At 43.0% G+C, this 23,837-nt stretch overlaps 1 protein-coding gene across 1 annotated transcript in view; it reads right to left on the bottom strand.

Moving 5' to 3' along the window:
• The window catches only part of ANTXRL (anthrax toxin receptor-like), a 58,471-nt gene that overhangs the window by 16,671 nt on the left and 17,963 nt on the right, over positions 1–23,837 (bottom strand). The window contains exons 10-17 of the mRNA XM_009888821.1: positions 16,886–16,984; positions 14,516–14,585; positions 13,292–13,370; positions 8,924–9,019; positions 8,175–8,213; positions 4,962–5,060; positions 3,108–3,275; positions 1,858–1,938 (exon numbers count right to left, since the gene is read on the bottom strand). Coding sequence (XP_009887123.1) covers positions 1,858–1,938; positions 3,108–3,275; positions 4,962–5,060; positions 8,175–8,213; positions 8,924–9,019; positions 13,292–13,370; positions 14,516–14,585; positions 16,886–16,984 — 731 coding nt within the window. The remainder of the gene's footprint in view (positions 1–1,857; positions 1,939–3,107; positions 3,276–4,961; positions 5,061–8,174; positions 8,214–8,923; positions 9,020–13,291; positions 13,371–14,515; positions 14,586–16,885; positions 16,985–23,837) is intronic.

The following is a 23,837-nucleotide window of genomic DNA, read 5'->3' as shown; positions in this document are numbered from 1 at the left end:
TTTTTTTTTTTTTTTTTTTTTTTTTTTTTTTTTTACAGCAGAAGGATGTCTAGTCATTTTCTTGCTTCACTTTCAATATTCTTCAGCTTTAGCTAATTTCACAGGCCAGGGAACAGAGATGATCCTATTCTTCCACCGAATCTGGCTCAATAGGATTCTTTCCACCCTATTTCCCAGATGTACGTTTGATTTTCTAATATTCTCCCTGATACAATAATCCTTCAGCTTGCTCAGTTTTACATTGCCTCTTTTGAGTCCCTTGTCCTCCCCGCAGCAGAGCTGCAAGGCAAGGAACTGAGGATCCCTGTTCAGAGCCACCCCCCTGCATGTTTCTTGACCGCACAGGCTAACAGAGGCTCTGTTGTACTCTGCACTAATAGAAATGTACCAACCGAGGGAGTGAAAGGCAGAGGATAGATTCATATTATACAATGTTAGCGCTATCAAAATACAGCTGGGCCTAAAGAGCCTATTCAGAAGCTCTAGATCGTGCTTAAAAAGTAAATAAGGTGTCTCAAGCACAGCTGCCTTGAAAATACAGCTTTAGTGTAACAGTCAAAACCATTTTACAAAGTAGCATAGGAAGCTGAGTTTGTTCTCTTAGTTTCCTTATGCACCAAAAGAAAAAGGGAAGAGACTAAACTTTAAATACTGAAGCTGCATATGTTTGGTTAATAACTAGACACATGCCCTAACAGTATTTTGCCAAAAGTTGGAGGGGTGTAGTGTATTTGCCCTAGATGATGTAAATTAGGGCTGCTTTTTAAGGCTGTTATTAGGTATAAAAATCATCCAGGCAGACAAGCCCAGCACAAGGGCCTCTGCACTACTCCTACCCCCAAAAAAGCACTTTATGGCCCCTACTGTTGTAACTCCATAACCCCTTCCCCTTGAGAGCAAAGGTGACAAAATGTACAACCAGAGAAGGGCCATAGTGGCGAGGAAGACGGTGTCTCTGCTTGGTCTTCATGTTTCAAAGCTCCACTGCGGAAAACCAAATCTGAAAGTGCAACAGCACTCAATTTTTATGGAGTTGTCCTGACAGAATAACAAGATAGGGACAGCTGTAACAGTGCGAGGCTATCATGGGGAAATCATGAGAGCGCTCTGAACTAAGCTATCGTGAGTGACCCAGGGGCAGCACACAGACATCTCTACGTCTCTGAAAGGCACAAATGCCCTGCATTCTCCCAGGAGAAATCTCCTCCTGACCTATGCCTGGCCAACAGACTTTATCAAGGCAGGAGATACTCTCTGCTACATATAGGATATGACCAAGAAATGTGTATTTGCACAGAATTCTACAGAAACTTTACTCTCCTTTAACTTTGCTATAATTTGTTTCTTCATCACCTGCACGGTTCATGATTTCTCTCATTAATGACTTAACTCTATTATTAAATCTGAGAGGCATTTTTATGAAGTTGGGTAGGAACAACAATTACTGTTGTAGAACGACTACTGTATATTAAATTCAAAACCAGCAGTCCCCCAGAACCCACAAACAAAGAACCTATCCTTTGACTTGAACACATGTGCCCAGAAAAAAAGGCCTCATATACTACTGTGGCCAGCCAGTTTCTTCCTCAGTCTGCTCAAATTATCACAGTGGGGACATTACTGTTGACCTTTTGGGGAAATACTTTTAAATAGATGCCACAGCAAACATTTTAATTCATTTTGAAATCTCTGTTCTTGTGACAAATTCTTAGCCTTACGGTAATGTGAAAAGAGACAAGCTGACAAAGAAAAGAAAAAAAAACCAAAAAAAGAAGATGGGGTTGTTGCGGGTCAGGGGGAAGAGCATTGCTGCTGCTAACACAGAAGTGACATGCCAGTGTGTTGGTGACACTTTACCTTATCTCCTGGCTGCGGTCTCATAAGAGAGACTTGATCATAGCCTCGTCGAACCAAAGCCCACAATGCATCAAGTTTGCCCTGGAATAAAAATAAATAAATAAATAAAAATAATATGACATGACGAAGAACTTTGGGGAAAACAGCATGAGATTAAACTACAGGTGAGTTGATCCAGCCTTTCTCTATTAAACTGTCTGCACAAACATTGCCCCTGCGCCCTTGCCCTCTGTATACTGCTTATCTAGACAGCCAGAAAAGACATCTCAATAGGGTAACATGTACCTGATATGCAGCAGGCCAAATTCAGCCTGCTTGAAACTCACTGAGGATGACTTTAACATGAACAATTAGAGAGGTACAATTAGATAAGTGTCACATTAACAAAAGGCAGAACAACAGAAGTACTGCACTGATGTGAGGCGAGCTGGAACACGGATAAACAGCCACAAGCAGGCACCTAGGCAGGCTTTAGAATTCACAGCTACTTTTCAGACAATAAATTCAAGCACTTTTAAACTGATCTGTGAGCATTGTGGGGAGGTGGGAACCTCATCCCACAAAGCACTGGTTTGGGACATGGCCACAGGTTTCCGGGATAAGCATAGTACTCCCTTGGCCTGTGCTAGCCCTCCAGCTTCCTCCTCTGTGAGCAGAGATAACAGCTCTGTGCTGCCTCAAGGGTTGTGTGAGGATACATACATTAAAAGAGACACCAGATACTATAATGACACGGGAGAAATTGGGACAAAAGTGTGGAGAGATTGAGCAACTTGCCCAAAATAAAATACTATGTCTTGTGGCTGAACTAGAGGAGAACAGTGCTGAATCCCAACCCAAGGCCTCAGCCACAGTGCAGTCAAAGCAAGCACGGTGCAGTTTATCCGACCGTCTTTATACGCTGCCTTGAGATGACACAAAACAGCACCCCCCTCTCCACCCTCCCTAAGAGCTGAGATATCTGCTGTTGCAACCCAGGATGTGCAAAAGTACCTGAAAAGGTGTGAGCTGAGGGAGGGAAGATCTCTGCTCATGCCTTCCAACTCGCTCCGCTCTTCCTCAAAAAACTATCGCAACACAGTGCCAGGTGAAATGCATGTTCCAAGATATGGACAAAGTTCAGGGTTACTGGCCATTTTTCTAAATAGGCTCCCCCAGCTCCGCCGTAAGAAAGACTGTGATAAAGAACTGGGACGTACTAACACGCGTGACATAAGAGACTTGGTAAAACTGAGGGGCAGACACATTACCTTGATGGGAGTGTACCATTTCCGCTGGGAAGGTGGTTTTCGCACATGGGGCTTTTTCGGCTTGGGTTCCCATGGTTCATACTCCTGTTCTGGCAACTTAATAATAGCATTTTTGGGCTTCTCCAATTTTGCTCCTTCCTCTGTTGACCCCTTATCTCCCCATCGCACCTGAAGTCAGGAGAGCACACTGTAAGCAGAGACACTTCAGCAGTCCCACCAGCAGGTGGTTTTCACAGTCATTAATCTAGTTCCCATCAGATGACCCAATGCTACCAGACATGAAGCCAAACTTAGGAAGGCACCAACCTCCCACTGTAGTCAGAAATACACATGTAAGAGTCAAACAGTCTCACTCAACTACTTGAACTACTGGCCTTTGCACTTTCCAGTAACGTAAGGTGTTGTGGGACTTCACAGCATCTAGGGCAGATTAACCCATGTCCAAGTGAAACCTGAAGCACTCTGCCCAGCTCTGCTAGGTCACAGCTGTAATACACTTCCCATTGCCTCATGCAAAAAGCAGGCAGCAGCACCGGCTGAAGGTAGGCAGTCTTTACAACTAGCCCTAAGCACCTCCTGTTGTTCAGTTCAAAAGTGAAAAAAGGGTCAGTGGACAAGTATGTGAATGGTTTAAGAGCACCAGCCCTCAAACTTGTGCAGCTACTACTAAAAACAGCTCTTCCAAAGATACCTTGCACAGTCACAAGAGAGGTCAGTAACTTTACCTTCACATAGTATGCAGTACTTATTTCAAACTGAAATTTCAATTTAGCTGTCTGACTTACCTCAAACAGAAATGCGATCCTGCATTCAAGGGCAATATATGATCTATAAGGTTACTCAGCATCAAGGATAAAATTCTCATGAGAAAAATGGTTAAGGATAGTAAGAAGCAGTACGTAAACTGCAGACTTGCAAGGATTTTCTGGGAAGCCATTGCTTTCATTCCGCTAGCCCTAGTTTGGTCCCGATCCTTGGCTAGCTTACATTAGCCCACCTCTCAGCTACCAGTTACATCTGGTGGGAGTTTCTGGTATGACATTCCTAAAAGTCATCATTAGGCCCTCAGCTGATGCAGGTGAGTGACAATTCCCTGCCTTATGTTATCCATGGTTAGGAACATTGAATTGATTTCACCAAGATGTTTATTTACAGGAGTTAGCAGCCGATCACAGCATTATCCACCGACTTCCTGGAATGTATATGCCATAGGACAGCACAAGGCAAATTTCTTTCACAGTAACACCTCACTTTACACAGAAAGACTGGCTTGTGCGCAAATCCCAGGGCAGGTTTTGATTCATTGGCCAATTTCAATGCAGATGTGATTTTGTGCATTAGGAGTTAACGCTTAACTGAAAAAAAAAAAACAAAACAAACACAACCCACCCAAAACTCAAACCCAAAAGAAAAAGGGAAAGAAAGAAAAATCGGTGGTTTAAATTCCTCAAACCAACTGCTTTCAGCCAGCCAGGCACAGCGTAGATGGCACCCTCAAATACTCAGAACCAGCATAACTCTGCCTGAGACAAGAAAACTAGACAAGAAAACTAGACCCAACTGCACTGAAGGGTGTGATTCAGTAAATTAAAACTTCTTTTGGTGCTTACCCCAGTTCCCAACTTGCAAATTTTCTCTGGCTCATAACGCTAGATTCATTTAATTATTCATGTGAATGATGGCAGCTTGATGTCTGTTACTTGGACAGCAGGTGCAATCAGGTGGACAAGCCCGAATTAAATCCCAGTCTCTAGTCCATCAAGGTAGCTTTTTAAAAATCACATAAAAACCATATTGCTACGATTTATAATTAAACATGCTCATTTTTACAGCACAAAAGAACAAGTTAAATACCTCCATCCTCTTAATCCCACCAACACCTCGACCTCCATAATAAGATGCATCCACAGTTGGCCACTTTTTCTTTGGCAATCCATCTTCATCATCTGATTCCTATGGGAAAGACAGGGAGATATCACTGCTGTGCTCACATGAACAGCATAAACTATGGAAAACAAATGAACATCCTACGGTCCAATCTTTGGATATCTGGCTTTGTGTGTTGCACTTATTTGCTGACAAAAACAAAAGTCTCTTGTCTCAGCAGCTGCAGTTTTAACTAGGGAAGCCAAAGAGGATTGCCTATTCCTCTCTCCAGGCAGCTTTTATTTAGTCAAATACACGCTGAGCTTCAAAATCACAACTGACTCATAAAGGAAGGCAAAGTGGAGATGAATTGTACATTATACGGGCTTGCCACTTTGCTATGCAGAAAATGCAGCAATCAGCCCAAAGAAATCGTTTATTAATCGCGCTTTTGGAACTTAATGTCACCTAACAGGCAAAAGAGCTACCACTGTGAGTTTTCTAACATGTGCATCAGACCCTCTTCTCATGGCAGCTGTAACCAGTTATTCTATGCTGCTTGATTCTTTTTAGGAGTCTGGCTCAAGCTGTACAGTTTGGAACAAGGACTCAGACTGGAGCATCTCCAAATTGACAGGAACCTCAGATCCAGAGTTTTTGACCTGCAATTATAAAGACTGCAGATTATTTTTCTGGAACATAGCAGAGTCTAAATCAGGGTTTTACTTCAGGTCCATTGTTCTGTTCCTGCTTAACTAAAAGCTGACAAATATTTCCAGTTTGACAACCATGGGAACATATCTCCAGGTCTACCACCTTCAGCTGATAGAAGTCACTGGGATTTCTCAGAGTGTCTATCATTACGCTGAGTTGAGGCAGCTGAAAGTCACACCACAACACTTCTCCAAGTACACACATAATTGAGGAAAGAGCCCAACAAGCCTCCTACAATACCATCCGCGTTCCTCACACTCTTTAAGACAGACAAATAAATACACCTCATGCTGATGTGCATGCTGCTCTCGGACTGGCCGTGCACAGTGCTCTCTGCTAATTTTCATCGGTACAGGTATGTACTGGGCGGTACACTGCCCACACTTAGTTTTTACTTGAGAAAAAAAAAATAAAAATCAAGTAAAATCCAAATACTAGAGAAGGACACAAATTATTGTCACATTACTAGGCGACATTTTTTCAAAATTACCCTACAAGTTTCTATTGGAAAGTAAATGGAATTTAGAGTCCAAAAGCCGACAGTAGCTCTTAGAAAACATGCCTTAATTTTTGTTTTTTCATATTTAACTCTTAGGTTCTGCCTTGGAGAAAGGTATTTCCATCAGTATTTCCATTCAGTGACGTCTGATCTCTCAGCTATGGTTCATGGGTCAGTTCCTCCAACAAATTCTTTAGTATGGCCAGGCCAGGCTAAAGTTGACATTTTTATTAACTAGTCAGGGGGGTTGGGGTTTTTTCCTTTTGGTTTGGTTTTTTTTGGTTGTTTTTTGTTGTTGTGGGGTTGTTTTTTTTTGAATCCTATGTCAGGGAAATAAATATACAAGTAAGGCACTGCGGTTTGGTGTTGGGGTTTTATTATTGTTTTGTTTGTTTGTTTTAATTTGAAATTTTATCAAATTTCATGCCACATCTGAAACAGTACCCGGCAACTAAATCAGCAGTTTTAATTCCTTTATATTTGATTTCATTGTGAACTTGAGTACTATATAAAATATCCTGCCTCTTCCATGCGATGTAACACAGATTTCAAGACTTCATGTCTAACAACCCTTATTGCTGGCAAGCCTGACAGTAGCAGGACACAGTTAATGGTGATGGCTGATACTTTTCCAGCTGATAGAGGATTTATACCAAATATCCCCCACACTGAACACATAGCAAATCAACATCAACTACCACATACATTTTGAAAAGTAATGGAAATCTAATGCTTGTGCTTTAGAACAACTTTTAGATAACTATATTCAGTTTAATAGCAGTGATACCAGACTATGTGAGCTAAAGGGAGGCTAGGGCTCAGTATAACGAAACAACAATCCATACCGGATAAAGACAAGGCCAAGTAAAGGGATGGATAACATCTGTATTCTGTGTTATTCCTGGAGGCTTACGTCAGCTCACAGTCTCTTTGATTGCATTTAAAACCTCTGCTGATCAGAGTAATTGCAAAGCATCTGGGAACTCTGCTGCGGGGGTGCGATGCTCTCTGAAACCTCCTTCAAACACAGCATGGCTGCAATTGCAACGCTTCATGACAACACTAATCACCCTAAAAGCAGCATGATTTTTGGTGCGTATTCTAAAGTTAAATTGTCACAGTGCTGCTGCCCAGGACAAGCAACAGGATCACATACATGGTAATGGTGGCCTCTGGCAACCTCAAAACAGCAGCTGTGGTTGCCTCCTGATATTCATGCCAAGTTACAGCAAGTTAGCAGCAAACTGTAAGCTTCTCTTGTGGGTTAGGCAAGTATTTTTCCATCATTTAACTGTCTATGCCTAGGAAAGAAATAAAGGCAGGCATGAGTTTTCTCTGGAGGTACTTTTATTTATTGCTACTATTTTCATGAAATTAGTATAATGAAACTAAGCTGAGGTCAGGGTCAGTGTGTTACTGTCCCAAAAAGACCAGAATACAATCCTGCTTCAAACAGCTCCCAACCTAAACGGAGAAAGGCTAAACGTCCTTCCAAAGGTCATTCTGCTGCAGAACCACAGCCAGGGCAGACTCTTGCCTCCCTCTCCTGTAGCAAAGCCACAAGAATGTGGCCTTCACTGTCCTTTCTTCCAGCTGCCAGACTTTTTTTTCCTTACTGTCAATCTGGGCTAAACTCCTGCCGAGAACAACGGCAGTTTTACTGGAGGAGGGACAGCTTTCAGCACAGCCTGAGAAGCAAAGATTTGCTTACACACCTGTTTGATGCGCAGCAGAAGGAACAAAATACCATAGGAATTGTTGGTCTGTGGACTTCTGAGTTATGCAACTACTTTCTCTGTGGATGGAAATAAATCTTACAGTATGTATATAAAAAGGCCAGAAGGCAGAAATAACTCTCCTGACCCAAAAGACTTCCTCTCACAGCCTTCGAGGTGTCATTAAGACACCTACAGAGCTGATGTTCCTGGGCACCACAATACACTACAGTGGCTGTAGACAGTGCAAAAGCTCAAAAATAGCATACTTACAGGCTCTGGAGGTGGTGGTGGTGGCGGCTCTTTGATCACCTGGAATATATAAACAATGGGAGAAATCTGAGGTTCATCCATCTCAATGCTATGCCCTCATGCTTTCTTGCTCATATCTCAAAAAGGTTGCCCTGGTCCATTCACCCACATTCAAGCCCGTCATTAGCCCCACTGCTTCTCATCAGGCATAAAATAAATGCAGATGAGAAGCTAAATCCATCACATTGAATTATTCACTTAGTCAAGCGCCTTATTAAGTAACTCATAATATGGCTCTGTATCCTGGTAGTTCTGCCTTAATGTCATGTGATTACCAAGTTAGTGCAAAATATTCACTCACAGTCTGCAGCTCCTACAAATAGGAAAAAAAAAAGTGCCTAATTCTTGTCTCTAAAAAGGACCGTAACAGCTTATGCACATATTAGTAAGTCAGTTCCATGACACTTTTCTGCAGCAGGTTTCAAATCTTGTTCTAAGGAGGTCTTGATCCCTACAGAAACTTGGGCCACGTCCACAAAAATCACTTAAACTTCTCATTCAGTGTCAAAATCACATAGGCCTTGCAACATTGAAAAACCCAGACCAGAGTAACTTCAACAAGCACTTAAAGCAATTTGTTGAATTAGGGCCTTACAAACCTGGCAGCACTTTTCTTCAGTGAAGTTAACCACACACCCCAGCACTCTAACTCTATGCTTTTTGCAGAGAAGAGATGAAACCATGTCAAAAGAATAAAAGCTTGTACTTACCACCGTGCAGCAAAGGGGCCAGAACCACCAAAGGAGAGCCAGAGCCAGCAGCAGAAACAGAATCAGGAGAGCGATGAAAAGGATGGTCCCGGTCAGCTGCAAACAAGATGATTACTTTTGAGGTATCTGCATGTGTCACAAACAAGGCAGGAGCCCTGAAGTTGCACAATTAGACTGGGGCAAGTTTCCCTCACTACAAGGTCTCAGGTAGATTGTGCAATCACTATTTTCATTAGGGTCACATCAGTATTCAGTGTGACAAGACTCTATTTGAAGTCATGATTCAGGGAAGCACCTCCTGTTTCTGGTATGTATATGTATAATTTATGTGTAAGTTTATAGTATGCTTACAGCCCACTAGATTCAAGGGCGCTAAACTTGTATACAAACTATTTCCAAATCTGTGCTAATAGGTCCCTTAATACTGTCAGAGGGGTATTTCAAAATACAAGACCACAGACTCCGAGGTGTGCAGAGTAACCTTTCATCACTAGAGATGCAAAATATGCAAATGTGATATCCAAAGAATGGGAATATTGGAGCCAATAGCTTATGGGTAACTGCTTGCACATCGACATCACAGAACAGAGCACAACTTACTCAGCCTCATCGCCTCCCAAGCCTGCCTGAATTGCCTCTTGACTCAAACTGCACACACAACCCCAGCCTCTGTCCTTATGCAAACTAGTCCTTAATGCTGCTGGTTCTTGGTAACCTTCCTGAGGCTGGTTTGACTGTTTTTAATGATATGCTGTAATCATAATCTTAACCATTCCTGATTCTTATATTCCATCTCTTTCTCTACAGAGAATGGTGGGACGCCGGGGCCAGGTAGCTAAGGGTCAACATTCAAAGTAGAAGTTACATTTTCTTCAACAGGACTAGAATTAAAAAATAAAAAATAAAAAAAAAAGTCAAGTGCTAACACTTAAAATTAGCTTTTCAGAGCAGCCAGGCAACCAAACAGAATTACAGCTTTGATTTTCCTGGCTAAAGCTTGATGGACTCTTTACACACAGAGCATTTCACATCAGCGTGTTCAGAAGAGGTATTAACTCTCTGTACTGTCCTGATGACTACAAGAAAGCAGGTCTTCATGTGCTGCTTGGCCCCTGCAGGACATACAGCGCACACGGCTTTTTGGAAATAGAACATTTGTTACAGATCGGCAGTGGTGTGCTGGGACATGCCATTTCCTTGGACTGCACTGGGCTATGGGATGAGGTTAAGATTAGCTTAGGTGCTCCAGTCCTTTCTTTTATACTGGGCAAAGAAACCTTTTCAATTGTAGATCTTCTGAGTTTGAGAAGAGGTTTGATTCACCAGCCAGTGGTACCAGAGAACAGGCAAAACCTGGCAGCAAACTGCAGGATAGCCTGGGACTAAGAAGATGTGAGAAGAGCTTGAAGAAAGATCTGTGAATCAGGCTGCGGGAACCGGAGCTGGCTAGAGAGGAAGCTGAAGAAGATTTTCAGTGAAGGATAGGTGGGAGGATAAATGGAAAGAAAGCAAGTTCCAAAGAAGATTTATCAAGGATAAAGTCCATGAGAGTCACCTTATTAAATCTGAAACTACTTGGTGAATTCCCATGACACCAGAATCTGATGCTTATCCCCTTTTAAAACAGGAGTTCCCTTCACTGTTCCAAGTGGGTCTGTCTTCCCCTTGGACAATAAAAAGGCTGAGGGTGGAAAAGAAAGTACCAGCTGATGAGAGCTTTGCCAAGTCTGGGTGAGATCCCAAGTGGCTGACTCGGGTGGTACCCAGTTCTTTCTCAGGCCAAATCCTAGAGCTGTCAGGACTGACATGTTCAAGACAGGACTAACAAAACCACAGCTCCTACTCCATGCTTTTAGGCAAGTAGCCCAGTATCCCGTATCTCTGTGTCACAGCATCACCATACTCCACTGGTCTGAGGCTTCTTGTTATAGATGCGACAAACTGACCTGTTTTGGGATACACTATTTAGCTCACCTCATTCATTTGGTCAGGGAGCAGGTGAAAACCAAGATGGAGTGCTGCCACATGTGTCAGACCCCCTGCTCAAAGGCATCCTGTTAGAAGACATACTACACAGCCGCATGTTCAGCGCTGCAGCCCCCCTCTCTGGCCCTCCTATGGCCCCATGCAGCACTAATGCATCTGGAAAGCAGACACTTGAGAGGCATGAATTCCCCGTGAAGTCAGTTTGCTGAGAAAAGCATGAATAAAAGTTCAAGCATAACTTTAAGGGGTATTGCTGCACCTTAAATACAATTCCAGGCACAGTAGCAATGCAGTGCATGAGCCACAGGTATACATACCACTGCTACTGTTACTCCAAACACACATTACCTCCTTGTTTTGTAGCCTTTGTTCCCAGGAGTTCCTTTTCCCATGCTAAGTGCTCATACAAATCCCCGAGACAATTGCCAGCAGCAGCTCGGGAGCTGCTGGAAGCAAGAAGCTCAAGAGTCCTCTTTTAATGATTAAATATACAAAGCATCATACTGAGGCTGGACTTCGAAAAGGAAATAGCAGACTTCATGCAGCTGAACAGAAAAAAGCACAGAGATCACACAGAGGCTTTAGGAGTAAAGTGAAGAAACGATACTTACTGTACAGAAAGGATAGAAGGGCCAGCTGGGGAGGAGAGCTGAGCAGGCCAGCTGACTGCCACCCACAGAAAAGGAAACGGGAGAGGAAAGGAAATGGAGGGAGGCTCTAAAACGAGAAGAGTAAAATGCATGAAATTAAGACAAAGTTGGAAACCGAACTGCCAGCCTCCTCGCTTATGGGATGTAACTGGAGTGACAGAGTCTTTTGTTGTATCAACTTAGAATCAGGCTCCCTGCCTCCTTCACATTCAATCTGCAAGAGGCTGGTCAAAAATTGTCAGATTGACAGGACTGGAGATTGGATTCCTCTCTTTATCCTAAGGCTACTGAGAGGAAAGCTTCCTGCGTCCACGCTCTGGCCTGCAGGAACCCCAGCAAGGGCTAAGACTTCAGTCTTCATCAGAAATGAATTACATATGGGTAACTAAATGCACCAGTTAGCACTTGTGTTTTACTGTAGACTCAAAAGGTTTTATTGTACCTGAGGTAGAAGAGGGGAATAAAATGTGAAAATATCAGTCTTCAGTGTAGAAAATTTGGAGGAAAGTTTTGGAAAAATAAAAATAATCAGGTGAAGCAGCAAACGCATCTCTGCTAAATTCTGAGTTCCCGCACTCTGGACTTTTCCAACAATCTGGTGTGAGATTTCCCAGCTTCACTGCTGAAAACATCAGAAAATGAGATTTGCAAGTTCCAGTCACTGCCTCTACTTTCCTTCCTTCCCTTCTGTTCTGCAGCTGTCAAAAAGGCCAACAATGATTACAAACCAATATGACAGCATTTGGCATAGGCTATAAAAGTCCTTTGGACACTAATAACAAAGCTCAACTTTGATACAAAGTGTTTGCTATCAGGTACTGCAAAAAGCTTTGTTTCATCCACAAGCATGAGGCCAAATCTTTAGCCACTGTACTTGCTTGCACCAGCTATAGGTGTTGCCTATTTTTACTCCAAGACAAAGACGACAACTGCTTATCTAGTAATCAGCTTCTTCATTCTGATTGTTTGCTTTTAAAATCGGATTTTTCTATAGGATCACTTCTAGCTGTTGGTCCCTGATGCTTCACTTAAGGATAGGTGGTCTTTTTGACCAGGAGATGCTCATATTGCAGCCATCATTGTTCTGCAGCAGCACATTCTCCCTTGGCTAGTCTGAGCAGCAGCATTTTACCAAGACTCTCCTCCCAGGATCTGAAGCTGCTATCTCTTTCTGGTTATCTCCTGTGACATCAAGAGAAAAGGAACCAGCTCCTGTCACTAAAACTGTAGAAATGCCTTAGCGAATCCTGAACTAGTAAAGGCAAATTGTGGGGATCTAAGAACAAATGCTGCAACCTCCAACTAAAAAAATACCCATGTAAGTTTAGAGGACTTTCCAGATCCAAGTCCTGGCAGTTGCACCTTTCATCCCAGATCCCATAAAGGATCCCAAACCTCGACAGGGTGTTGCTTCATGACGATCCTTCCCTCATTTTCCCAGACTCCCTTCCAGTCAGATCCTAGCTTTGAAGATCTCTCTTTCCTGGGATAAGAATGGGCAGGGTGCCTTTTGTTACAATTTTTTATTCAGTAAATCTATCATGATCATCAATAATGATTTAATCTTAACGAGTCCTGGTTATTTTTCAAAGAGCCACTACGATCTCACCAATAACTGTGATACAGAAGCTGTAGAGAGCTCATGCTCACTCAGGGAGGCTTTGCCTGAAGAGCCACTGTCTTTTTCCAAGATCTCATGGTTCCTCTGTCAAGCCCCATTGCAATTACTTACACACTGTGTGCTGGTGATGCTGACAGAGCTGGAGATGAACGTTAGCCCGTTGTTCATGCTGACTTGTAGGAAAACCACCCTAAAGCACAAAACAGATACACTTATTTTTAGTGTCATATTTATACCCATTGTTCCCTTTATTCTGGCTGTGTTTTAGCCATTGGCTCATGAACACGCATGGATAACATGCCCTGCTGAGTCAAGGCATTTTCATGGCTCCAGGTGCTTACCTGCATTTGTCTCTCTGCTTGCCCCAGAGCTACCCTTTTTATCTGGGCTTAATTGAGTTGGGGCATATGCTCTTTATTAAAAAAAACACCATCCCACCTGGGGCAAAGGGCACTAGGACAGTGAGTCATAACATAAAGTCTCAGACAATTCCAATATTACCTTAGATAGCACAAGAAAATTTAAGACTTTTTTTTTTAAAAAAAACACAACCTTTCTGCAGCTTAAAGGGACAGATTGTGTTTTCTTTTATATTCAAGCAAATGCAGAACATTTGCACTGAGATGAAGGGGTAAAAACACTGAAATGACAGTGAAATTAAAGAAGAATCTGACCCTAGCCATATCTCCAATACCAGAGAAAGGGTCTGAAGAAAAACAAAGCAAAACAACAAACAAACCCCACAAAAACAACCAAACGACTTTCCCTCACCCACAAATAGGAGACGGGAGGGAGGCATTTCCCCTCACCCCTAGTACAGTACTTAAGCAACCACAAGATCACCCAGGGGGAAGATAGGGCCTTGCGTCATGTCTCCCAGAAGTCTGCAGGATTATAAGAGCTGAAAAATACCAACACTAGCCTAAGCAGGGCAAAACACAGGAAGCAACATCTGCAACAGCAGCAAAGGAATTCAAATCAAGCATAATCTTTTCAATCCAAACGAAAAGTTTGCCTGGAATTCAACTACATTTTGGTCTGAAAAAAAAGGATGTAGGTATAGAGGAGAAACTACCATTTTATGGTTCTATGATATGGGACCACAGTCCAGCAAGGCCTTTGATTAGGGTGTGCTAAAGATCCAATATTGAATGGAGCTATGCTGGCTCATACTAGGAGAGAATTTGGCACAAAGGGGATGGAGGTAATCCTGCCATACGCACACAAATTTATTATCTTGGCACTTTGGGAAAAATTGTGAGCTCTTAGCTCAGTAATAACATCCTCATCCAGAAGTCCCCTCTCTCTTGACATGCGCTGCAAAGAAATACTTACTGTCCAGCATCTTCTATCACTGGGGCAGGACAAAGTAAGTAAGTATCGTGAACAAGGGTCGGCTTTTCATCTGAAAAGAAATGAATATAACTGTCAGGGATGAAAAAAAGAAATTGTCCCAAGCAGGCCACCTCCTGGAGAAGCATCAACACCAATGAGAGTCACAGATGAATTCAGTATATAGGCAAGTACCAGTATTCCCCAAAGGTACTGATTACAAAGCCAAGTATCAGGATGGCCATTCCTGTTGATGCCAACATTATGTTATTATCAGGCTAGAGATAACACAGCTAAGAAATGGAAGTACATCTCTGTTCCTGACAGCAGCGACTAGCCATTTGGAAGCCAGCTTTGAGCAATATTCATCTTGTCTGACAAGTGCATGCAAACTCTAGTCATACTGAATGCTCTGAACCCACAAGTTACTCAAGGGGTCAAAAGTATAGGGTTCAATTTTTGCCTAACCACTTCCAAACACCCACACAGAGGAGAAGCTGAGGCTGCAATGGTTCAGCCTAGGGAAAAGGAAGAACAGAGATGGAGTGGAGCTGAAAGGACAAACACTGGAGGAAGAAAAAAAAACCCAGAAAATTTGGTTGGTCATATACAGGAGACAGGCAGAGGGGCACCATGACTGATGTCACTATGAGGACCTGTCCTGTGCTAGTGGCTGTTTTTCCTGTCCCCAACCGCCCTCTGTAGCGGCAGCATCATCTGGAAAAAGCCCATGTTTATAGGGATCTGGTGTAGGCTGTCAGAAGCAAGGCCACGGGCTATTTTCCTGCCTCCCTGCACTCTGCTGCTCCAACAGTAAGCAGTGCCAATCCTGTTGCTTTCAAAAGTCACATCCAGAATGCCACATCCCACAAACATCAAGTGGAGGCCCAGCAGTAATCCTGCAAAGACACTCCACTAGAAGTGCATAAGCTGAGGCACAAGAGCAGACAAGTCACTGCTGTGACTGCACCTTAGCTCTGAATCGCCAAACGAAGCATCTAAGGTGCTAGTTCAGAGAAAGACTGGTCCACAAAAGTCCAACCCAAGTGAATTAGGGGGCTGGTAAAAGCTGCCAGCTTATTTAAACCTTAGAGGCTTGATTACTCTTTCTACTTAGGAAAAAAAGATAAAATAACTGGAGCAACAACAGATATGAGAGTTGTTCCTTCATGCTTCACCCACCCCAAGAACACCTGAAGACAAAGTTCATTTCCCTGCTTTGGTAGAGATGAGACCATGAAAATTATAGTGGTATGTTTTAGGGCCAGCCTGAGGGGGAAAAAGCCAGGCAGCATAGACACATATCCAAGGAGAACACAGCATGGAGGAGATATGGAATTAGGGTAAGTTTTCCTCCTGCGTACTTCCAGGCCTGGGTCAGCACTCACTGTGTGATGTCCAGTCAAGGTGCTAGTGTATTAGTGGCAAGGAAGAAAAAGCCAAAAGTCTGTCTACCTGGTAAACCACAAGAAACAAATCCCTGGCAAAGGGCATCTGCACATGGAATGAGAGCGAGACCACCAGAGCTTATTTAATGCAGCCTCCACGTAGGCAACTAGGATGGGAAATGAAGGAGCAATTCATGTGCTCCCTCTTATAAGCGAATTCACTGCTAGGGAAGGCACCAGTCTGACCACGACAGGATATGAAAGCCTCTACTGTGCTCAGCCAACAAGGGTAGCATATACAGAAAAGGAGCAAAGCTCCCCTCCCAGCACTGTGCTTCACCCTGCCAGACATACACTGCTTCTTGGGAATAAGAGAAGACTGCTGAGAAACTGGACACTCAATCTTTTTTGGCTATTCAGTCCTTTGCCTGGCTGCTAAGACAGCAAACAAAAGACCCTCTTTAGCACAGCAATGATAGGGAGTTTCCGCTTTACATGCTCTCTTCAATAAGACCAGCAACTGGTGTCAGAGAGGAATGGAGCAAGCCTGGGAGGGCCCTGCTTTATGGTGAGTATCTCCTGAACTGGTGAATAAATAGTCTGAAGATGCCACCAGGGGATCAAGATAACATTATTTCTTTTTACTGTTGATGAACAAGGGAATAGGGAGAAGCAATTTTATTTCTCCCTCTTAAAACCTGATACCCAGTCCTCACTGGCTGTATGCATCACCCACGTGCACCATTACAATGACACTGAAATTCATAGGGCAGCAGCACACCCCACGTAAGCCCTCACAATACAATACCCACAGGTCACAGGACTGAATAGCGATAAATTTCAAGCTACTTTTAGGCGTGGATCACTACCCAGTTCCCCCCACATCCACTGCAAAGACTCCCCCAACATGGACGAGAGGGGACACTGGACACTCCCCCAACATGTCCCACAGGGGACACTGGAATCCATTAGCCTGAAAACTTACTGATAGTAAGGCTGTCATTGAGCTTGAAGCTGCAGAGTACCTGGTCGATATTTCTTGCATGATAAAAGCCATTGCCTCTTACCACAACTTGAAAGGATTCTGTAAGTAAAAACAGGAAAGTTATGAAAAATAGCTCAAATACAGCATTTCCTTCGAGTGATCTGAAGGACAAAATGACAATAGCTGTTCTCTGCCCTATACCTGAATCAAAATATTCACACTGACACTCTGGCTAAGAGTGCTTCACAGAGCAACACTCATCTCAAGGCTCCTCCCACAAGCATCCCATTGACCCTCAATGCCTTAATTAAAGGTGCCACAGTAATACTGTGAGCCTGACATGGCTGATGTCATCTCATGGTTCCTCCATGGCTTTTGCGCCAGACACCTTTGCTAACCACAAGCGCCAGTCCCTCCTATCTCCATAGCAGATGGCACTTGGCTTTTAGTAGCAGCTGTGTTCAAATAAGATCTCCCCTGAGCCTCCTTTTCTCCAGGCTAAACAACGCCAGTTCCCTCAGCTGCTCCTCCTAAGACTTGTTCTCTAGACCCTACACCAGTTTCACTGCCTGGAAGCTCCAGCACCTCAATGTCCCTCCTGTACTGAGGGGCCCAAAACTGAACACAGTATTCACCAGTGCCAAGTACAGGGGGACAATCACTTCTCTAGCCCTGCTGGCCACGCTGTTTCTGATACAAGCCAGGATGCTGTTGGCCTTCTTGGTCACCTAGGCATACTGCTGGCACATATTCAGCCAGCTGTTGACCAACACCCCCAGGTCCTTTTCCACTGGGCAGCTTTCCAGCCACTCTTCCCCAGGCCTGTAGTGCTACATGGGGTTGTTGTGACCCAAGTGCAGGACCCGGCACTTGGCCTTCTTGAACCTCATACAGTTGGCCTCGGCCCATTGATCCTGCCCAGATCCCTCTGTAAAGCTTTCTTACCTTCAAGCAGATCAACACTCCACCCAATTTGGTGTCATCTGCAAACTTACCGAGGGTGCACTTGATCCCCTCCTCCAGATCATTGATAAAGATATTACACAGAACTGGCACAAATACTGAACCCTGGAGAACACCATTTGTGAACAGCTGCTCAGGGGAGACCTTATCACTCTCTACAACTACCTGAAAGAAAGTTGTAGCGAGGTGGGTGTTAGTGTCTTTTCCAAGTAGCAAGTGACAGGACCAGAGGAAACGTCCTCAAGTTGTGCCAGGGGAGGTTTAGATTGGATACCAGTAAAAATTTCTTTGCAGAAAGGGTTATCAAGCATTGGAACAGGCTGCCCAGGGAAGTGGCTGAGTCACTATCCCTAGAGGTATTTAAAAGATGTGTAGATGTGGCACTTAGGGACATGATCTAGTGGGACTCAGCAGTGTTAGGTTTATGGTTTGACTTGATGATCTTAAAGGTCTTTTCCAACCTAAATGATTCTATGATAGATGCAGGCAAACAGGATTTCCCTCATAACCCCACTGTAAATCAGAGAGGAAGGTTTGCATCTGGTACAAGTCCTGGAAAAATACAATCTTGCAGTTGATACAAGAACTGAGCCTGTGCACAGCCCTGTTAGCACCCACTGTGTGTGGGAATAACTAAAGACTCAAGTGCTGGAATTTTCTTTCTGCTCTTTCCCCACATCCCTGCCCCAGCAGCAGAAACCACCAGTGGCACAAGAAGAGACCTGGCACATCAAACACGCTGTCTGCTGGCCAGAGCAAACGCTCCTAAACGTGCCCTTCAGCTGCTCTCAGCTTCTGTTGCTTCAGTCCTGGGGAGGGGCACCTGTGATTTTTGTCATTACTGTTTTGTTCATTCAGGCACAAAAAGCATTGCCAGATTTTTCAGCCAACCTTTCAATGGTCTTCTTACCAATAGAGCAGTTTCACATCTGAGTAAAGCCAGCCTAGGAAGGGTACTGTCAGAAGTGAGATCCCAACTCTACGTGCCATCCACTGTCGTCACTGACCATGTTGCAGTGCACTGAGCTTGCTCACACACCTGAAAAATAACCCTCTGTTTGGCGCTAGAGGTGATCTGCCTGGCTGAGTATCTGCTGGGAATAGAAATGTGCAGGAGAAGAGAAGGACCCAGACAAGCGGTGGTAGCACCAGGTGAGTTTATGTGTAATGTGAAACCCCCTCGAGTCAGTGTACCCAGGACAGTCAGAAACAGGAAAGGTAATTAGAGGAAGAAGGTATTAAGAAGCCCGATTTTGTTTCTCAGTTTCTCCACAGCAAGCTTTTAAAATTATTTCATAGTAACCTATATGGGTAACACTTTTTGGAGCTCTGATAACAGCATAACACAACTGTTTGCTGCTCTTCCTTCTCTTTTATTTTACACAGGTGGAGCCCAACATTAAGCCACAGTCTCCTTTCTCTTGGGTCCAGCCCAAATTGCCAAGCTAGGCACAAGATGCACAGGAGGGAAAGTGGCAAGGGAAACCTCCCTCTACATCACAAAATGCATTGTAGCTACTACACTGACCACAGAGATAATATCTTTAATGCAGGCACGTGGAGAGACATTACAACTTTGTTCTGTGCCAAATGTATTTTTGAAACTCCCTTTGATGGTACACGCAAGAAGCCAGTTGACCACCGCAACCCATGGCACACAGCAAGGGAAAGCACAGAATAAGTTGCACTTTCACACGTAAATCTCCTGTTTTAGCTGAATCTTCCACAGAGCTCGCTTATACCAGCCACTGAGCAGCATTTGAGACCAGCCCAATACCAGGGGGGCACCAGCACAACACAGGACCAATTAATCTTCAAGCTACGCACAGAAAAATAAGAATAAACTGCATAGAAATTCTCCACTAGCAGCAAGTAAAATCATCATGAACAAGTCCGCATGTATTAGCGATTACATTTTGACCAACACACTACAAACGAGAAGAAAACAATGTTGACAGGATTGAGGGGAGCCATAGCTAATTTTTAGTGATATGAGATCTGGCTTTTGATAACATTTCATATGATGAACTGGCATGTTATTTGTATGTTTTGGAGGAAGGACTTGTTATTAGATAACAGTACATGAGGCCCAAAGGTGGCTGAAATACATATTCAGCTTAGTCTGTCTGCTCTCCCCTATCAAGTTACTGCAAGGCAAGCTAGCATGAGGATGTGGAACGCTTTAACTTTTCCACACAAACCGTTTGTTCTTGCCAAAAACACATTCTCACTACATTGAGGTCTAACACAACTCTGGGTGAATTGGACAAGGGCATACACAAGTTATGATCAAGCACTGGAAGCCCACACTCTGGTTTTCCTCGTGGTAACCTTCCCTTAGAGCAGTGCTCTGAACTGACACGGGCTGCAAGGAACATGGGAATCAGAGAAGATATTTTGGGAGGGGAAAAAGAAAATATCTACTGGAGTGCATATTAAAGTGAAACACATGCTTTGGCACTTTGCTGAAGAAAGATGATCAAATTTGAGACCTCTCTGAGCACATCAAGAGCCAAATGCACAAAGGCAGCATCAGAATTTGGCGACTTGTTTAAGGGAAGGGTTATACCTCCTGGTTCCCACTGGGGGTGGGGGACACTTCTTCAAACAAATAAAAATGGACTGCAGAGCAGATTCAGTTGTTTCTTACTTCAGTAAGAATGTGGAGTTACTCTGATTCATGCCTTGAGCCATTCCACATCTAACCCAGCCGATATGCTGAGAGTTATTCTTGATGAGCATCCCTTTTTTTGCCAGTAGAGCTGAGAGTCATGGCCAGCCCCAATGGCAGCCGGGCCTCTGCCCACCCAACAGAACTACCTGCCTGGGACCACATATTGCCCCAGACTTGCTTGTAGCCAGCCCATGCCACAGCAACTTGAACACCCAGCTAAGGTGATAATTCCTTTTTTTCCTCTTATTTTTATATTATAAAAGCAGCTTGCCGAAATAAAATTGCATTTAGATTTTTTTTTTTCCCCTCCTCTGAACTAATGGTCTAAAAGGCAGCAACCACAAAGTCATAATTGATAGCTATTTCAGTGGCTTTAAAAAGATGCAGCAAGTAAGAGACTTTTAGCACAAAATGTTGAAGGTAAAAGCTACATGTAGAAGTTTAGTCTTGTCAAGACAGTTTACCTCTCCTGCCCTTCTTTTCACCATCACTGCCACTCTGCACAGTCAGTTGTGAACGACTGACTGGGTAGTAACCTGTCCACCAACACAAGCTGACAATATAGTTTCAATACCAGACTTGCATAGAAACGTAGTCAGCTGGTACTGGATGTGGTTGTTGCTGTTAAGCAGCCTGCCCCTTTGGATGCTCCGGAGCATTAACATGTTCTGCATGATGGTCTGTTGAAATGGCTAATTCCATTTAATTTTGCGCCCTGGTTCTGGCTGCGTCCTTTTCTTCCTTAGTTACTGTCAGATCGTAGATTGTAGCTTTTGACAAGACAGCGAAGGGAAAAAGGTCAGCACTGAAATAACCGGGCGGTGCTGGCAGCGAGATGGTAGGTTGAAGCTGGTGTGCGCTGGCTGCGCTGTCGGCTTCGCTTCTGTGACTCTGACGAGAAGCTGACGGCTTGCATCCACACCTGGTAGTTGATGTGGCCAGTAGGATGCCACATCCAACAAAACCTTTCAATCACATCTGCGTTCTGTAAGCATAATCAAAGCAATGATGCTGTCAAACAGGATATGAGGCACCTCCAATTCGGCACTGATAGCCTGTTTACAGGCTGCATGTCTTGGTCGCTTTAAATCAGAATGAACAGGAAGGACCCAACTATATTTCTCCGCATTGGGGATGATGAATTTGCAGGGTCAAAAAGCATTAAGCATCAGATAGCTGTCACATGACGAGATCAATTTGTAAATGGACTTGCCAAATAGCTTCGTCACCGAGAGCCAGAGTCCCAACTGGAATTGTCACCACATGGAAATTGTTTCATCAGCATTTTACTAAACCTCTGGCAAGTCAAAAATGAAGCCAAGATCACCAGTAATCACCAGCACAGTAGTAATTACGAGCTGCAAGAACAGTCACAAGGAGTGGGTCTTCATAGCCTTCAGTATTTTTTGCGTTAAAGTCAAATAAAGTACATTAAAAAAAAAATAAAAAATCACATTACATATAGAGTAGAACTCTATCTGACTGTCCAGTGAACTGGATTCAGGATCTGGATTCATACTACCATGAGAAGAGTTGTTCAATCCCAGGAGATTCCCTCCAGGACAGTGGTGCACAAAGCCCTAAAGATGAACCTCTGGCTACGTTGAAGTAAGTGGGATAACAAAGGATAAATAATAAAACCAAGCACAAGTGTAAATATTTGCAGCCTCACACTTCGAAATCTCTTGCAGGAGTTCATTTCAGGTGAGGCTTGCAGGACTAGACTCATAATAAAAGCTATTACAGGCCCGATTCTTGGTGCTAAAGACCATTTAACCCACAAGGACAGCATGCACCATCCGGAGCTGAAGTTTTGGCTTCCTCCTATTGTCAAGTTCCCTGCAGCTGTAAGTAAAGCTTCAAGCACACGAGATCCAAGTCTTCATGCCCTGGTGATTCAGCACCAGACTTCACTGCACGCCAGCCTTTGCTGGACAGCTTTGTCAACAGCGACAGAACAAACCTCAGAAGTGCCGGTAGTTTGCTGAATCAGCAGCAATACATAGAAACTGGTCCTGCCTGACTTATATTTGTCTGTTTTGAAAGCCAAAGAGACTGAAAAAACTTTTACAGATGCCAGAAATACAACCTTTTTTTTTTTTTTTAATTTTTAGGTGTACTTGTGTATTTTTAAATCACAGTTGTGATGAACTAGTTACCTAGCAAGCTTGGCAAAATTGAAGTTGTTTGAACCCATGAATCAGGAATCATCTTTTGAAAAAGAGAAATTTTACTTTTTGCTGAAATATATCCATTTTTTAAAAGCAAATCTTTTCTTGAAAAATTATTTTCTCAAATACTTTTGAGTAGTATTTTCAAATTTCCATTTGAAAAAAATGTTTTCAAATTCAACTTTCCAGTATTCTTAACATTGTTCCAAACAATGTTAAGAATACTACCAAAATCCCTCCTATTGAAATACTCACATTTTCATGTAGCTATGCAATTTTTGGTGAACAGGAAAGCAATAAGCTGGTGCACAATAAATTGCCTGGTATACAATAAGCAAGCAAAAAAAGAAAGAATCTATCACTACGAAATAAAAAAAGATTTGAAATCTCAAAGCTTTAAAATTGTTTTTTTATCAACTCCACAAGGAGATTTTTAAAAGCTAAATAATTCATTTTTTAATCTTCTCTGCAGACAAGATTTTATCACAAATGCCTAGTTCACAATTATATATTTAGGAATAGTTTAAAAGATACAAGGATATTTGATTTTAAATTGAAATACTCAGGGCAAGATCATATTGTGATCAACATGTGGAAATGAAGAGTGAACAATTCCTCTTCTCTGATATTTATTAGATTTTTCCCGAGTTTCCTGTTTTTATCTGTTTTCACAGTCAGCTTTCATGCATCATTGCTATTTCACTCTTACGCGCTCATTTTTACAGTGTATGAGGAAATGAACACAAGACAGTAAACATCAGATCTAAACAACCATGCTGCAAACTGTACCTTCCAGCAAACTTACGGTGTCACTCTTACTCTGCTGCAATAGCCTCTTAAGTAGACAAAAACACAGCAAGTGAATCACTAATGTAAACCAGAACAAATGCAAGTTAAATATACTAGACATGAAAGGCATGAAATTATCAACAGCTCCTCTGGGGACTCTTCGCATTTACTATATACACTAATGGTTCTTCCATTGCAAATAAATAAAATATTAGTACTTTGGAAAACACATCAGGTACCTTGGCCTATGCAGTTAATTATATCTGGTTCAATAAACCTGAAATTTCTGTGGATGTTTTGCAAAATCTCGTTCTAACTGCTCACAAGTCTGAGCAGAACGCAGGACTGCAGTCTT

The sequence above is a fragment of the Charadrius vociferus genome, unplaced genomic scaffold, assembly GCF_000708025.1.
Source record: "Charadrius vociferus isolate BGI_N301 unplaced genomic scaffold, ASM70802v2 scaffold436, whole genome shotgun sequence".
In the NCBI taxonomy this organism is placed as follows: domain Eukaryota; kingdom Metazoa; phylum Chordata; class Aves; order Charadriiformes; family Charadriidae; genus Charadrius; species Charadrius vociferus.
The sequence above is the reverse complement of the archived record's forward strand: the minus strand, read 5'-3'. Positions and strand labels throughout refer to the sequence as shown.